Below are 17,471 nucleotides of genomic sequence, written 5' to 3' on the forward strand. Positions count from 1 at the left end.
CCTGTGTCTAAGGCAGTACACCGTCCTCCTGAGATGTCCATATGGTTTTCAATACTGACTTTGCACACTTCACCTGCTGGCAGGTTCCAGAGCTTCACGTACAATCATATCTAACCCACACAGACTTCTTAATAAAAATCAACTACAGTTGACTTCTGGAAAGACAAGTTGTCTACAGGAGCTAATAAAACCACATTAATTTCTGTATTTAAGGTATCTTTGGCAGTTTTCATTTTATCTCTCATTCACTGAGAATTACTAAATGCTAAGTTTTGAGCTAACTACCTGAAATGTACACAGTTAGAAACCTAGAAAGTTCAAGGTTAGCCCAAGTAACTTGTAGGCTCTTTTTCATCTTCCTAATGCAGTGGTTAGTGAAGAAAAATGTTCTTCCTCACAAGCTGAGAGCTGCAAGACAGGCACCAAACCAGACTTGTTAGCATGGAACATGATTCCCCACACAGTTCTTTTAATTCTAAAGCTGACCACCCTCATATGAGCACAGGCCTAACAAATTCAATCAGATTTTATAGCCTATAAATTCACAACAGCACCAGGAAAGGAAGCAGCAAGGATATTCTGTACTACGAAGAATTTATTCTTATGTAGTATCTGCTCTGCAATGTTATATATAGCACAGAACTTAAAGGGTAAGTTCAGGAGAATAAGAGCCTGAAATCCAACTAGATTTAAGAGCAGTCCTACTCCCAGACACAACACCAGTACACTTCTGGAGGGCCAGCAAAATATATCTGCATCTACTGCCCATCTCAGTCACTGGTATATAAACTTCTATAGATTCCTACAAACCAATGACTACAACTTTAAATATTGTACCAGTACAAAATGTTTAAGATATTAAAGACTTAAAATTAATATAACATGAATGGTTTTAAAAATATACCAGTTTTTTAATCTGTCACGGGCTTCCAACTGGGCTCCCACCTCAAAGTTGATCCCTCTTCTATTCGGAGGATGTTTTGTCATTTTGTAATATCAACACTGCTGATTTTATTCCCCTGAAAAATGCAATTAAATATCAATCACTAATCAAGACATACACAAAATAAGCTTAAGCACTCTAATTCCCAGAAGCCAGATGTTAAGGGACTGCTGTAATTTTGGTTTGCAGAAAGGGGGCAATTATCTTTTAAACAAGGGTTCCCAGGTGACAGTGTGCAGAATGATTCCAAAAGCATGTTCAAAATGGCAGCTACTGGGCAATCAAAGAGTAAAGCTCAGCCCCTGTCCATTGGTCCAAGTTTCAGGTTAAGAACCATGCAACCCAATGTTTATTCATAAATGAGATGGAGGTTTCACAACATCTCCCCCCACTTCCTCCCTCCCCCCCCCCACCCCTTTTTTGATGAAAACAGGGAATCCAGTAAACAGGAAGTGGGCAAAACAAACACAATGACAATCTTTCAATCTTTCAACAGCTACCACATTAATGAAACACTCTAGAACACTGTGTCACCTCATCACTACAAGTGCAATAAAGTTCAAAGACATTAGAAATACGTAGTTTCTTTTAACCAATTTTAGAAGACTCTCTATACTGCTTGCAAATTTGCATTGCTTTCATCCAACTTCTCCACCAATTTTAACCAGAAAATAAAAAAGTCTTCATTAATATTTGCTTCCAATAGAGAATACAAATATTTAAGAAATCTTGCTCTAGTAGTTTCTTTGAAGGTGCATTTTTTCACATAGTGAAAAAGCCTGGTCAAGAGCTATTTTTCCTGATTTTTTTTGCCAGTTGTTTCCCTCAATTTTAAGATACAAATTTTGATCCATTCCCATGATCCTCAAGCTCCCAAGGTCCAAAAACACAAATAAGTCTTATTCAGTATCACTGTCCTTATAGTAAGGATGTATCTTGAAGATTCAATTAGAGATGAACAAAGCTGATTTGAGTTAAAATAAAAAACCTTCTAGTCTTACACTACAAGAACAAGGAGATGCACGGAAATAAGCACTAGCATTTTGGTTCTTATAAGGCATAAACAGCAATGGTTATCCACTGAGCTGAATCTACAAAAGGATTAATAGTAGTGAAGAACTACTCTAATTTCAAGTGTGGTTCAGAAATTAAAGATCCTTAGGAATATCATAAAGCTTCTACAACAGGGAAAAGCTACTCCTTCACCACACTTTTTAAGCCAGGCCATTTGCCAAGGGCTGGCCACAGGGACAGACCAACCCCCTCTATTCAACCACCACACTGCAAAGAAACTTCTCTACCAAAAGCTCATCTGCTGCCGCCTTCTAAAGCAGTGCTTTTAGACTGATCCTCACCTCTATTTAAGCAGCCTGCAAGGGCATGGGGGAAAAAATACTATTGCCTGTAAGTTTGGTTCACAGCAAAAGATAAATTATTCTAGCCATCTAGGAACTGAAAAAAATTAATTGCCTAGAGTAGGATCTGATAACAGATGGAGTTCACACAGCATGAATCTGAATCAGCCCAGTCATCTAATGGTTAGGGTGGGAGTCCATAACTTTCAACTGGGAAAGGAAATTAAGAAAAACTAAAGACGGTTGGATTTTACAGTTTATGTTGCATCAGAATGTAGAAATTGAAAAAAAAGGCAGCAAGTGCAAAGCTATATTTTCATTTTAAGAGGTTTATCCACCCACACCTCTAATATCCACTATTTTCTTTGCAGATTTACATCATTAAAATACCTTTCTTCAAATGTGGGGCAGATATACATTTTGCTTAACACTTATAGAAGAAATGACATTGGCAAGGTGATTCTTTCCCTAGTACACTTATTTTTCCCTTTCACTAAGGAGGGACATGCAAAGCCAATGTACTTCCCAGAGGCACTCTCAGTACATTATTTCAGCTTCCTGCAGTGGTCCTCCTCAGTAAGAGCTGCCATCTGGATGCAAGGGATTCATCTCACCTCCATGGGGCTGGAGAGGAACATACAAATCTCCTGACTTCAGTAACAGGATCATACACAATATGGCTTCCATAAACACATGTTTTGGTGAGGAAGGTCTTACTATTGTTTTAGTGAAATATTTTTTAAAATATGAGTATCACAACTAATAGGAAATCCGAAGAAAACAGCCAAAGTCATTTAATCAGAGTTACAAAGGCAGCAGATTCCACGAAAATCTGAACACAGCTAGTCAGCCGACACCAACATTAGTCAAAGCACACATATACTGCACTTCACCAACTTGGCCAAGCTTGTTAGAAGGCAGTAGGTCACCAAGTTGTAAGAGAAAAAATTTTATGAGCAAAACTCTCATATCACTGGCCCCTCCTCCCAAGTCTTCCTTTTTCTCCCCTCCCAAGTTACAAAACCTGGGCTCTTTTGGGTTCTCTCTCAAATCCTGCCACTGGCTTGCACTGTGACCCAGCAGTCCTGCTCCTCAGACCATGAAAGCAAGCTGGCTTTTCCATGTGGCCAATTTCAGGAACAGCTTTCTGAAGCAGATACATCCTTGGCAGAACATTACATGAAATAAATTACTCAGTAGAGGGTCTCAACCATTTTACCCGAAAACATCCAGCCTTAGAACAAGACTGAAACCATGAGATACAACTTTTACCGAGAACCATGACATGGCTCTGCACAAACTAGGCCAAGAGGCAGTGACGAAATACACTTGACCAGCATGACCATTACCATACAGATAACTTCATTTCTCAGAAAGCAACCATTGAACACAGGGGCTCACCTACTTTGAGATTTTATGTTTCAGTCTCTGTCCTCTCCAGCAAAGACCACTTAAAAACCTTGAACTACAATAAAACAGCTTGTCAACAAACAACCCCAGACCGATCAGACATTCATAGCTAAAACTTGGAAATAAGAATGTTTTGCCAGGAACATCTTTCCTAGAATTTTCTTTACCAGAAAATCAATTTGTACTAACTTGGTAACTAAATCGACACACAAACAGGATTTCCGCTCTGGTACTTCTGAGAATACATTTATCTCACATATTCAAGACCATGATCAAAACAAGGAGACTAGGCCTACCCCAAGAGCTGTAAGCTTTTCTCCGAAACTTCTTACTTCTCTATGAAGATCAGATCTGTTTCAGGGTTTAGACAAGTCACTACACTTCCAAAAGAAAATGTTTCTAAATCTGTATTACTGAAAGAATACATGTTATTTAAAAAGGAGAGTCTTTTCCTCTCCATTAAAGTCATCATAAGATGATTTAACTTTTAAAGACTATTCAACAATTCAGACACAGATACCAGTGAGGAAGGTAAACTTATCTCAGGGCAATGCAGAGGAAAATACATTAATATTGATCCCTTCAAGGATCACAATTTCTGACTTCTTAAACAAGCTTTCTGCTCTGCAGTGTAGGTCCTGTACACCTTCACCTGTAGTTGTTCTTAGTCTCTCCCGTTTTAGGCCCTGTCAGTGCAGAGCCCCAAACGTACCGTATCACCAAGTTCCAACAGAAGTGGGCTCCTCTGGAAACTGAAAATCTGTTTCATATTATCAGACAGTGCAAACCCAAGCAGTCATGGCAAACTTTCACTAATAACAGTCTCTACCATTTCCTCTGTGAAAACTGCAAAATCACTGCAGCCTTTTCCAAACCACACCTACCCTGCAAAAACTATTTTCCAAATCCCTGCAGAGTGATTAAACCGTTCCTTTACTAAGTGTCACACCTAAGTCCCTTCCTTGAAATCAGCCCCACTTTCAAACTTCATCTCAGTGCTGCTTCATTACCAGCTCAGAAGAAATGCAATTGCCTTCCACAATTCAGCCCGTTTCCTTCATTCTTTTGTGCATCCATGCCAAACTCACGGATTTCCCTCTTTCTGCCATAAGGATACAATAAAGACAAAAAGAGGAACACCATGAAAAAAACCCCCATATTTCTCTGACCTCATAAAGGAGCACAGTCAACTTCTACAGTTCGCATAAATATAATCCTTTGCACTGAACATTTGTTTTATTCTGGATGGGAAGCTTGCTGTCCCAATTCCTAGGAGGTACTCAGTACCTTGGCAGTGATTCTGCAGGACTACAGGGTAGGACAGGTAATAAAAAGCACTGGCAAAACCAGAAGTAAAAGCAAATAGCCAGAGATTGTCTTGTATTCCCTGGAGATGCAGTACAGATATTGCTGACCAGGGGTACTGCAAGCAGCACTGCCATTCCTACACAAGCTAGTTTTGTTTCCTTCTAGAACAAAGCATGTTTACAGTTGATTCCATAAAGCCTAAGGCTAAGACTGACTCTGCCATCCTCTCCACCACCACTGTTCCAGATCTGCTGGTATGTCCACATCCACATATGGAACTGCCAGGGACTAAGTTCATTCACATTTTGTATATCAGGTGTTTTTTTCACTCTGCAGTAGTTAATTTTGACCTTTTACTTTTATCATCTGCACTCATGACATCAGCCTCACATCTTCATCAGTGGAAAAACAATGAAAGCCTCACACAGTTCACCCCCTACAATATGCACACCCCCATCAGGAATGGTCAATCCAGAGAAGCCCATGGTCCCCACTGCAATCAGAACACCTTGCAAGTGGATGACCACAGTCATGCTGTGTTGAAACCACACATCTGCAGATGAGGAAACAGTATTTACAGACACAATTTATACTATACAATCCTAATGGCATCTTATGAAGACTAAGTGGAAGTCTCACAGGCGTCACTTAAAAACTGTATTGACACTGACATGGGAAGCTGATTACAGAAGACTTTTATTGCCTGCAGACAAAATACCCTCTGCCTAGCAGGTTTTGACTACAGCAGCAGTACTACCATGAAGTATTCCTTCCTGTGTTTTACCCTACAGATAAAAACAGATATAAAACCCCTATACCTACTAAACATGTTAAACCAAGAACAGCTTCTGTTCATCCAAGGATGTCTGCTCCTGCCTCATGTTGATTTTGTCTACCATTTCACAGGTAGGTTTTCGGATGTGACCGTAAGTTCCAGATGATGTCCTTCACACCATTATTTAAAACCATAATGCTTAGATCTTCTGGCAAGTTTCTGGGTTTGGGTTTTTTTTTTTTTCAAGTAACAGGAGCAGGAACATGAAAGACTTGAACTGGGCAGGAAGACCTGACACTGGTCAGGTATTTCAGTATTTCAAGGAATACTTCATCACTCCCCCCCTCTTCTATCCAAAAGACATTTCAAACAAGACACTGGACTATATGCAGTTCTCATTCGCACAATGTAGCATCCTCAACTACATACTCACTAGCACTTACTTGCTTTAAAAGCTTCCCAGATTCAATTAACAACTACACAGGTGAATTCTGAGCCACACAATACAGAAACTGGATCCTGAACTGATACTTAACATCTCTGTAACAAGAATGCTGAACGCCTAATTCCTCACCACTGACATTCCCTCAAACCGTAAGACCTGAGTACTTGATTTTAGTCTCCTAGTTTTCTCTAGTTTATACAAGTAGATTAAGAGAACTGACACTAGAAAAAAAATCTACATTTGCTCTTCTCCTCAGGCAGAACCAAGACTTTCCTACAGTACTGGGTGATAAAATTGAAAAGGTGTTACTTGAGTGAGCCTCTGAACAAGATCCTCACTCTCCCTGAGATTACAGGGCCTGGTGAATGTCATTTTCATCCCCTCAGCAGTAATGTAGCTGTGCTGTCAGGCTCAACTGGTGCTGAGACTGGGATAGACCAACATGAAGGAGAAATTATGACTATAAGCAATTCAACAGAAAAACCCCAACTTTTCTATAATGAAATCTATTTGAATTGCCAAGTGCAATTAAAGAAATAAATAGTTACTACTGAAAATAATTCTTTTCAGTCATTTGATCATGTCCCATTTAGCTGTTCTGGTTTCCCCTCTCTTTTCCTGTAACACACTAAAGATAAACAAGCACCTAAGCACTGAACAAACAAAAATAATTTGGAAAAAAGTTTAAGTCACATAAAATAAATCAGGTTTTTCCTAAATAAAGCAATATGAATGAAAACCTACTCTAATGAGACTGCATATTATCAGTTTAAGGAAAAAATGGCAGCTTTTAAGAATACAAGAATTCAATGCAGATAAGTAGTGCAGAGGCACTGTGGATAGTATTTAAGTAAAACCTGAATTTTAAAGCAAAATGTCAAAAAGCTTAAAGAAAAGCCACAATTAAAAAAAGGATCTATGGTTATACTCACCAAGAAACTTGTTTATGTTGCTGCAAACATTCCAAACAGTGCTGTATAACTACAGGGAAAAAAATTACGTGAATTCTGAGACTAAAAATAGCTCAGAGTTCAAAAAAATATTCTCTCTACAGTCAACAGCATCCCCATAATAGAATAAAACCTCTAGAACAAAAATTTAATCTGAAAATATTTCAGTACAGGTCAGCAGGCTGCTGTGATCCAAATTAGAGAGACATTTAAGAGACCCTTACAGACACAGACACTGACACTCTCTCTGCACATCCATATCAGATTTCATCATAATTTTTTTATCTGTTGTCAACTAAAAGTCACCAGTAACTTTATTATTACTCCTATTTTTGTGCCACAGGTACTGCAGTATTAACTACCTACACATTAACTAAACAGTCCTCTCCTGTCCATGAAGACATCGTCAGTTGGATAATCTACATTCATCACACAGCAGAAGGAACTGTGTTTTGCTAATACAAGAATGAACTACAAGAATTTCTCCAGAATCGCTTCTTCATCCACAAATCCAATTCCCGTCAATACACGCAGGCTTCCTCACACTGCAGGAGCGACAAAGACAGCCATTTGAATTGTTCCAATAAGCCCAATTTAGGCTGCAGATTGGGCTCTCTAATGACATTTCTCATGGTTTCTACTGGAACCTTTTGTGGTTTAGTAATGGTAATCCTCCAACAAGTGTTCCCACTGAAATGAGAACTGGAGGCACAAAAGGTAAAGATCATATCTTGAGATAAGAACAATTTACTGAAAATAGTAATGAGATAAGAAAATGAACCATAATACCAATGGTTTTAAAAACAGAAGTGCACAAGAAAAGCAAGCAATTCACATGTGAATGGTCACTGAGGAACCTGACACAACCTGACCACACCCATGCCACCCCAACCTGCAAGGGACCCCTCCCCCCCGTTCTCAGAAAATTATGTGAAGTGGCACAGAATTCCAGTACAGGTCAGCAGGCTGCTGTAATCCAAACTAGAGAGATGGCTAAGAGACCCCTAGATATACACAGACACTCCTTTTGCATATCCACATCAGATACTAGCCCATACCCTCTTCTGGCTACTGCAAACATTAACCTTCCTAGCTGGAACCAGGACATTATCCATCCCTTATTCTACACTTACACGCATCATGTCCAAATCCTACTCCTTTCCAACGATACACATACATACATACACAGACACCACTACGTACACAAGCATGGTATCAACATAAGACAAGTATCATTTCCACTGTTATGTCTGTCCCTCTAAGATGTCTGTTGAGTTTATTTAGTCCAAGACTGTGGATTCCATCCATCCTACGGAGGTCTTCGAAGGCAGGAGGGCTGGTTGCAAACTGCATCAGGAATTTATGACTGGTCTATCTGGAGCAGTCTATACACCTTGTCCATGGCAGTTATGGCACACGGCGGCACTGCCTTTCAGCAACAAATATTATACAATTCAACATTACAGACTCTCTCATCCAAAAATCAAATCCCTCTGAGGTACACATCAGACAGGTTTCCCTGTCTGTCTACATTACCCACCAAGAGTACCCAGGTCCTGGAGCAAACACAATCCCACAGATGGGCTTGCCTTTGTCTTGAGGTAGGACTAACCCAAATTGTCTACCCTAATGTATTCCTCACATTCTATCCCTCACGGGGACTTTATCCCTTTCTACGGAATGTGGAGGTTTAGATTGTGAAGGGCCAGCTTGACTGGTAGATCCTCACGTATTAACTAACCAGATGGCTTTTGCTACATGTGGATCTCAATGTCTGATGGTTCCCCCACCCATTACATTAAATAACAGTCCATTATGCTGTTCAATTTTTCCACAGGCTAGTCCATGTTAAGGAGTATGATATACCCACTCAATCCTATATTCCCTGGCCCAGATGTCTACGAAGCTGTTGTCTGACTCAATTCTTTCTGGAGTGCTATGCTGCCACAGGACTTGTTTTTCAAGGCCCAGATGGTGTTCTGGGCAATGCTGTGAGGCATGGGGTAGGTCTCCAACCTTCCACCACTGTCAGCATGTAACACTTGCCTTGGTGGGTCTGCAGGAGTGTGATTAATCAATCTGTCAGGCCTCTCCATATTTATATTTTGACCAATACTCCCATACCACAGGGGCTTTACCCACTTGGCTCTGCTTGACTGAAGTGTATGTTTCACAGTCAGCAATAACATGGAGATGGTGTCCATGTTTAAGTTCACCCCATAGTCATGAGCCCATCTGTAATGTTGCATTTTTTTCCAGATGTCATGAGGTTTCATGGGCTGCCCACCAAGTCAGAAATAATCCACCTGAGGCAATTTAATTTTGGCAGCCTGATCTACCTGTTCATTTTTGCAATGCTCTCCAGTAGCCCATCTCTTGGGTTGGTGTGCATCTACATGATGTACTTTTACAGTCAATTTCTCTACCCAGGCAACCATGTCTTGCCACACTTCAGCAGCCCAGATGGGTTTCCCTCTGCACTGCCAATTGGTCTTTTCCCATTGGTCCAGCCACTCCCACTGAGTATTTGCCACCATCCACAAGTCAATGAACATTGGTCATTTCTCTCATTCAGCAGTATTTGAAGACAGCTGGATGGCTTTCAACTCTGCAGTCTGACCAGCTTGTCCTTCAACAGCTTCTGCAATTCACTGTGTAAGACTCCATATGGCAGCTTTCCATCTTCAATTTGTCCCTATCATGTGACAGGAAGCAGCACTGAAGAGAGAGCATCGCTTTTTATTTTCTGGTAGCTGATTATACGGTGGGGCATCCTTAGCATGGTAGCACCTTATCCTCCTCCTCTTCTGATGGTACAGGTATTTTTGCCTTTGTGCCACTTCACGATGATTTCCAAGATCCCTGGGTGATTGGGGTTTCCTATATGAGGTCACTGTGTGGTCAGAGCAATCCACTTACTCCACGTGGCACCACATGTAGAAGGGAATTTCCCTTGGACATCCAGTCCAGCACTGTCAGTCAGGGTGCCACAAAGCACTGTGCTTCAGTGTCAATCACTTCTGAAGCAGCTCCAACCCCTTTGTAACCTGCCAAGATCCCTTCTTCAGTTGGGATGTAACAGGCCTCAGATTCTCTTTATCACCAAATCCAGAACCCCAGAGGCTGTCTTCATCTCTCCATGGGTACTTTTTGTTAGAGACTTCAAGAAGGACCGTGCTTCCCAGCTGCAATGTAGAGCACATATTTCACATCTTATCCTGTCCTGAGTGGCCCAAGGGCTGCTGCACGAACAATCTCCTGTTTAATTTGTCCAAAACTTGTTGTTCAGGATCCCATCTAAAACTGCTGTTCTCCTGTGCCACACGACAGAGATGGCTTACAATCCTGACTATCTTATGGAATATGCATCCTGCAAAAACCCACTGTGCCTAAGAAAGCTTGCGTTTCCTTTTTGCTGACTGGACACATTATTTTGATGACCACATCCACTGGACTCTCACAACATCCATCTTGCCATTTTACACCTAGGAACTGAATTTTCTGGGCAAGTCCCTGATCTTGGCAAAAACAGCCTTCAGGAGGATCTGGATTATTTTCTCCTGCCTCAAAAACCTCCGCTGCGGTGTTGGCCCCATACAATGATGTCATCAATGTCTTGCAAGTGCTCTGGAGCCTCACCCTTTTCTGGTGCAACCTGCATCAGTCCACGACAAATGGTGGGACTGTGCTATCACCTCTGGGCCAATCAGTTCCAGGTGTACTGGACGCCACTGCAGGTAAACAGTAACAATGGCCTGCACTCTGATGCTAAAGGAATGGAGAAAAACACCAGCAATCTCAGCGGTGGCACCACTTTCCTGCCCTGGACTTCAGTTCATACTGAAGTTCCAACATATCTGGCACAGCAGCACTCAGTGATGGTGTGACTTCATACAGGCCACAAGAGTTCACTGTCAGTCTCTACTCTTCATGGTGCTCATGTACTAGCCATATAGGACTATGGGACATTTCCTCTACAATCTGCTCGAGTCTTTCAAGTCTGTCCAAAGTCTTGGACAGCCCACAGCCAAATTACAGGTCAGTCAGGAGGAAAAAAGATGATCTCAAATAGCCCAAGTCAAGTAGTCACCTGGAGCACTTCTTGTCCTTCTTCACTGACATCAACACCAACGCACTGGTGTATGACAACGGTTTGCTCTGCACAAACTTCCACCATGTGGATTGTTGTGAACAACTAGAGAAAATTATTACTGGCTCAAATCAACTGAAAGGGAAGGGGCAGGGCAAGTTCTTTGCAAAGTGGGAGGTCCATTGCACACCTGCTCCATTCCACACCTCTACCTCCAGGAACCTCTAGTCCAGCCCAGAATGACTGTCAGGCACTGGCACACCAAAAACAATGCCCCAGACCTCATGCCTGCAGCCTCAATCAAGTCCCGGAGTGGCTGGATAACTGGAAGTCCCATCTGGGAGGCATAACCACAGGAGGCCAGAGCAGGTAAAACCTACTGCTCTGAGATACATGTGGTCACCTCGCTATTATCCCTGGAGTTTATGACAGCTGAGATTGCATTTGGATCAAAGACAGCAGCTGAATCTTGGTTTTCGCTCTTTTTCACTCCTAACCTTTTCTTCTTGGAACATCAGTAATATAAGGTTGGATGGGTAGAGTTTGGCAAGTGAAACGCTTTATTCTGATTGACTGTTTTGTTTTAAATATTGCCAAATTCCTGCTCTGCCAAAGTTTGCCAGTTAATTTTGGTTAACTTCCTGAAAATGTTACAGCATTTCTCTTGTGTGCCCACCTCAGGGAAAAGTAGTACCTTCTTTAAAGCAATCAGCCAAATGAGAACTGGAGCTCAACAATTATGTACACTGGACCTCATCTGAATTTATAGGGGATTGCTCATTATTTGAATCCCTACAGATTCAAATCCAGCACAGCTGATTGATTCAGGTAGCGGATACCTTTCCCTACAGTGGTCCACCTGCTTGAGCACACTATTAGATCATCCCTGAGAGAGTATATTTCCCTCACACTTGACAGGAGTTGCCTCCAGAGGCTAAAAGTTTGTCCTCTTCCTGATCTCCAAGTCAATGCCTGCATCACAGGACAGGGATCCATTACCAAGCTACTTTACCATCCAGCACTGCACCAGCAGCTGCGATACCCCAGCTCTGGGGCTGCTCTGGTGCTCCAGCAGACAATATACACTTACAGCAGGATGCTGAACCTAAGATTTTTTTAACCACCAAGCATCAACATGAAATTTTGCTATCAGATCAAAAATTTTATGATCGAAAATGGAAGGAGTAAACCAGAAAGCACAAAAATTATCTGGTTACAGTACCTGCAGCAGTAACTGGACTTGGGACTTTTGACTCCTGGAAGAAATCTACCTGTAAAAATATACATTTAAAAAAATGTCTGAGAAATATTCTTCACAGGTAATTTGGAGCACCTGCAACACTGGCCACTGAAAATCCCGCTGGTCACTGTTTCCACTCAGTCATTATATAGTGTTCTGACTCCTAGACCCAGCATTCTGTTTCATTAGTTCATTGCTTCCTGCCTTGACAGAAACAAATCTACCCTACTTGTTGATGAAGAAGAGGATATTTTCAAGACATCCAAATAAAGGAAAATCTTTCAAGTTATACTGCCATAAGTACTGATGGAAAAATTATGTCTTTATTTAAGATAATTCATTAAGCAGACACATCATCTGTGCATATGTCACCCTGTAAGAAAGATGCAACTCGCCTATTTTACTTTTTTTTAAAGAAAAGAAAGGGTTGCACTTCAAGGTTGCTTGCAGACTTGCCTCCCAACTTAGAGATGAAAGGACAGCAGGAAAAATAAACAAAAAACCATAAAGCCTACTTCCGCAAGCCTGGTAACAGCAACAGAAGACAGTTGCAGTCTGTCTTCTAGGCAAATGACTGATACTAATAGATGGGATTATGGAGCAAAAAAGCCATTAGCAAACTACAGTATAGAGAAGAAGCAATTCGAGCCTGGTGTACTCACAACTCCTGCTATGCCAACACATGCTTTTAAGACTAACTAAAACCCTACCAATAGCACTGTCTTTGTGTCACTGATGCACAGTTCTAGGCTAAGGATGTTCAGCTCTACATCCGGAGCACAGAGGTGTTGAAGATAATTTCCTTACTCTCTGGAACAAGAGGATATTCTCCAGTTCCTTGGGAAACAAGTGCTGATTTTATGCAGTAGAAAAGTGAGTCAATTCTGAAACTAGTATTTTAATATCAGCAACAAGATCATTGGAAAGCTCTTTGGTGCTAACTTCCTATTAAAAATTCCAAAACAAGCAAACAAAACAAAACCCAAAAAACACAACAATCAAACCCACAAAACAACCCCCCCCTCCCTTCCCCCAATAAGCAATACTGCTTCCTCTCTTCCCATTAATATAGACTACCATGCTAAAGACACAGATGGAGACAGTTCTCCTTTTTAACAATTCCCTTTTAACCAATTTTAAGAACTTCATTTCAGGCAGATTTATGAAAAAATAAGGCAGACTGTAGATGGCTACACTTAAATAAGGCTGGTTGAAAGTTCTCAAGCCCAGTAAAAACACACACTGGCATGTCAACAAACTAACATACCTCCAAAAGAAGTGTTTATATTCCAATATGCATTCTTATCTGCAGCCAGTCACCACAGAACACGTATACACCCATGCATGCATGATCATTTAAGCCTGGTGCTTGCAGTCACAAAAATACTGGAATGCCAGTAGTTCCAAAAGGTCTTTAGAAATCTACAGGCCATATAGCTATTGGTATTTGGACAGCCAAGGCCAAACCAAGAGTTCCAAGCCACCATTTCTCACCTGAAGAAAGTATTTTCCTGCAGGAAGTACAAGCAGTCAAAACAAACCTGTAGGCAAGCAAGGAACAGAAATATGAAGAAAGTAATTAATCGAAGCAAAAAAAGGAAGGAATAGACTTACTCAGACATACAATGAACTCATAAGCACTCCACAAGACTTCTCAATACGATGCACCAGTCCAAAGGATGTGCAACAATTCTTTTTTCTTAAGACTTAAAAAACCCACTGTATCCATGCAACTAGACAACCATCAAGCGCACAGTTTAAATACTGACAACAACCATTTGTAGGGCTGAGCATTAAATCCTTTCCCCTTGCCCTGTATATTCTTTAGCTCAGTTCACAATGCAAGTGCTCATATGGGTACAAGACAGTGTCACACACGCAGGACAGTCAGTGTCAGCCTGACAAATTACAGATACAGACAATACCAATCTTCTGCAGATGCAGTTATAATAAAAATATGCAGCTACAGAGAATTTATCATCCCCTGCTACTAAATTAGGAGTTGTGCTCTCCTTTCCTGGCCAAGAGGGAGAATTTAAGTCAGTATCATTGCCTAGGTTATGCAGGAACTACGGGAGCAAAATAAAGCGCTACAGAGAGCTTAGCCAGTTAAAGGTAAGAATTAATTACATGCTCCTTACGGTTCAGTCAAGGCAGTACCATTATGAGCAATTATTACTCTAGCCTCATTCCCAACTTGACCTTAAAATTACAGGCAAACAGATTTTACTCTCAGCCTGCTCAAGTAAAATTTTATTTCCATTGGGGAGACATCCATTAAGTTATCAGCAAGAGCGTAAACTACTCCACAAGCTGACTTAGGTCAAATACCATGCATTCATCTTATTACTATATGAAACTTTAGAAGTCACACAAAAATTAAAAGAGAGAATTATACTATGACTGATCTTTGCTTAAGCCTTCTTGTTTAACTTTTTTGTTTTTGGAAAACGGTTCCGTGTAAGGATCCATACTCATTACAGAAAATTAAGTGAACCGAGGTCAAAAGCAATAATTACAGAGATGCTCCATTACAAAAGGCTCATTGAAGTCACTACCGTTGCATTAACGTTTTATTTCATTCCCTACTGCATACAACACAACAAAATTCTGTAGTCTAGTGACACTTATTTTATTCAACTCGGACTCATCAACTCTCAGATACCTCTCCTGATTTATTTTTAAGCATTTAGGCTAGAAACAACAGCCTGGGATCACGGAAACATCTCTGATACCCAGATTTCCAGTCACTAAAAGAGATAAAACTGTTTCCCGAAATTGTGCCTGTTTAGATTAACCAAATCCTAGAATAGCTACAGATTACCAACCGGTACAAAAATCCACTTTGCTGGCAATAAGCCGTATCTGAACAGACCTGCCAGGAAGAACACCACAGTGCCTCCCAACCGTATGCATTACACAGGTACGACATGAGGCAGTTCTGGGGTCAGTGAAAAAATGCAGCGTAATTTCTGTTCTTTTAAAACGGTTTAAAGGGACAGAATGCAGCGCGATAAAGAAATGCTCCAGATTTACGGGACAGAAGCCTTCCCCTGCCATGCTGAACATGTGACAAGGCAAGTACCTGTTCCGCGCGGGTTCCCTACTCCCGGGGCCGAGTGACGTACAGCCGCCTGGCCGAGCACGCTCGGGTCCCAGACCTGCCGGGGCCCCGCAGCTCCGCTCTCCGTCGCACCCAGCCAGCCAGGCACCGCTCTGGACCCGTCAAATCCCCAGCTCGGGCTCAGGCGCCGCCGCAAGGTCACTCGGCTACCCGCGCCAGACGGGCTCAGGCGCCTGCGCTCGGCCCGCACTCACCTGCCCGCGCAGCTCCGCGGGCTGCCGGGCGCGGGCGGCGAGAGGGAGCCAGGGACGGGGGAGCGGCTGGGGCCGGCCCGAGCCACGGGCCTCAGCGCGCCGAGCCTTAGCGCGCCGGGCCTCAGCGCGCCAGGCCGCAGCGAGGCGGGCCGCAGCGAGGCGGGTGCGGCCCCGCTCAGCGCCCTGGGGCCGCAGGCGGGAGGTGCCGCCCGGCCCGGCCCTTTGTGCGCGGGGAAGCGCCCGCCCGGCCTCCCACCCCATGTCTCCCCGCCGCGCCGCGGGCCCGCAGCGCGGGGCTGGGTAGGCGGCCCAGCCTGCCCGGGCGCCGCCGCGCTCTTACCGAGGGATCTGTACGGGAAGATGGGTTAGAACGGAGCCGCCTCGCCCAGGCCCGCGGCGCGCAGAGCCCCGCGCACCGACCGCAGCCGCACAAAATGGCCGCCGCGATGCGGCGCCGTCGGGGGGCGGGGACAGCGGAGTCCCGCCCACTCCGGCCGGAGAGCGCGCGCGGGGGGCGGGGCCGGGCACCAAGCACGGGCGGCGCGCGGCCCCGGCGGGAGAGCCGGGCGGTCGTGTCGGGAGCGGGGAGTTCCGTCCGCCGCGGGGCACGGCCACAGTGCCCTACAGGGAGGGTAAGCGCCAGGGTGGCACAGGGGTGAAATACAGGGGAGAGCTAGCGGCCTGACCACTGGAGCCTCTCGTGAGGCGGATGTTGGGATGCGGGAGATCCTGCGCACACCCGCCTGTGGCTGTCGCAGTCACCGCCGGCTGGACTCGGTCCCCACTGGTGCCCCACGTGTCGAGAAGCGAGTGGGTGTGAGTAGTGTCCATCCGAGACGGTCGTCACTGCTCCTTACCCCTGTTCACAATGGTACAGTCAGAAGACTGGGTTTTGCAGTGGATAAGAGAGCTGTTCGGGAGCAAATTAATTATATTTTCTCTTTTTTGTTAGTTTTATGCTGGGTTAAAGCCCAAACCAGATTGACACAGAAGAGCAAAAATCTATTTATGCTGGAATTCTTAATGTCAAATATTACAGTGTTTCACTGTAGGTCAATAAATTCTCCCTGGTTCAGATAGGTTTCCTGGGATAATCCTTGAAATTTTGCTCGGGAGCCACAGACCAGCAGAGGACTGCTGCCTATCAGGTTTCATGACTGAAAAAATACCTGCTGCTGTGGCCAAGGTGTCCACATAAGTGTCAGGGCTGCCGGTGCTGTCGGGCTTCAGAAAAAGACACAACGTGGCCCAAGTGGTTTTCCCTTCTGTCTTCCTCCTCCTCCAGCTGTGGGAACTGCTGTTGCTCTACAAATCTGGCTGCTTCTTTGACATCAGCCTCAGTCCAGTGCCACAAGCGTCGCAGGACCCAGAGAGCACAAAGGATGGTTTCAAGCAGTGTCCCCATCACTGTACAGCAGCAGGTGCTAGTGCTTTTCTGACAGAGCACGTGAACTGCATGCTGAGAATCTCTGGAAATAGAGTGGCTTGCTAAAAATTCTGCAACAGGGAAAAAAATTTTAAAAGTTGAAAATACAGTTTTCAGTTTGGATTTATAATTTAACCTAGAAATCTCACAAGTGGTCTTAACATTGCAGGTTTCTACAAGAGAAAATAACTTGCAGAAAGAATTAAAATAG

At 43.3% G+C, this 17,471-nt stretch overlaps 1 protein-coding gene across 8 annotated transcripts in view; it reads right to left on the reverse strand.

The window, feature by feature from the left end:
• Positions 1 to 16,301, reverse strand: part of PHF20 (PHD finger protein 20) — a 77,066-nt gene extending 60,765 nt beyond the window's left edge. For 6 of the 8 annotated variants that reach the window (XM_063404792.1, XM_063404791.1, XM_063404790.1 and 3 more), the window contains exons 1-4: positions 16,175 to 16,215; positions 14,011 to 14,057; positions 12,499 to 12,547; positions 905 to 1,019 (exon numbers count right to left, since the gene is read on the reverse strand). In XM_063404792.1, coding sequence (XP_063260862.1) covers positions 905 to 987 — 83 coding nt within the window. In that variant the 5' untranslated portion in view covers positions 988 to 1,019; positions 12,499 to 12,547; positions 14,011 to 14,057; positions 16,175 to 16,215. Of the gene's footprint in view, positions 1 to 904; positions 1,020 to 12,498; positions 12,548 to 14,010; positions 14,058 to 16,174 lie in introns of all 8 variants that reach the window. The other 2 variants (XM_063404787.1, XM_063404786.1) reach the window with 2 other exon arrangements.
• Between the last annotated feature and the right edge of the window lie 1,170 nt (positions 16,302 to 17,471).

The sequence above is a fragment of the Prinia subflava genome, chromosome 8, assembly GCF_021018805.1.
Source record: "Prinia subflava isolate CZ2003 ecotype Zambia chromosome 8, Cam_Psub_1.2, whole genome shotgun sequence".
Classification (NCBI taxonomy): Eukaryota; Metazoa; Chordata; class Aves; order Passeriformes; family Cisticolidae; genus Prinia; species Prinia subflava.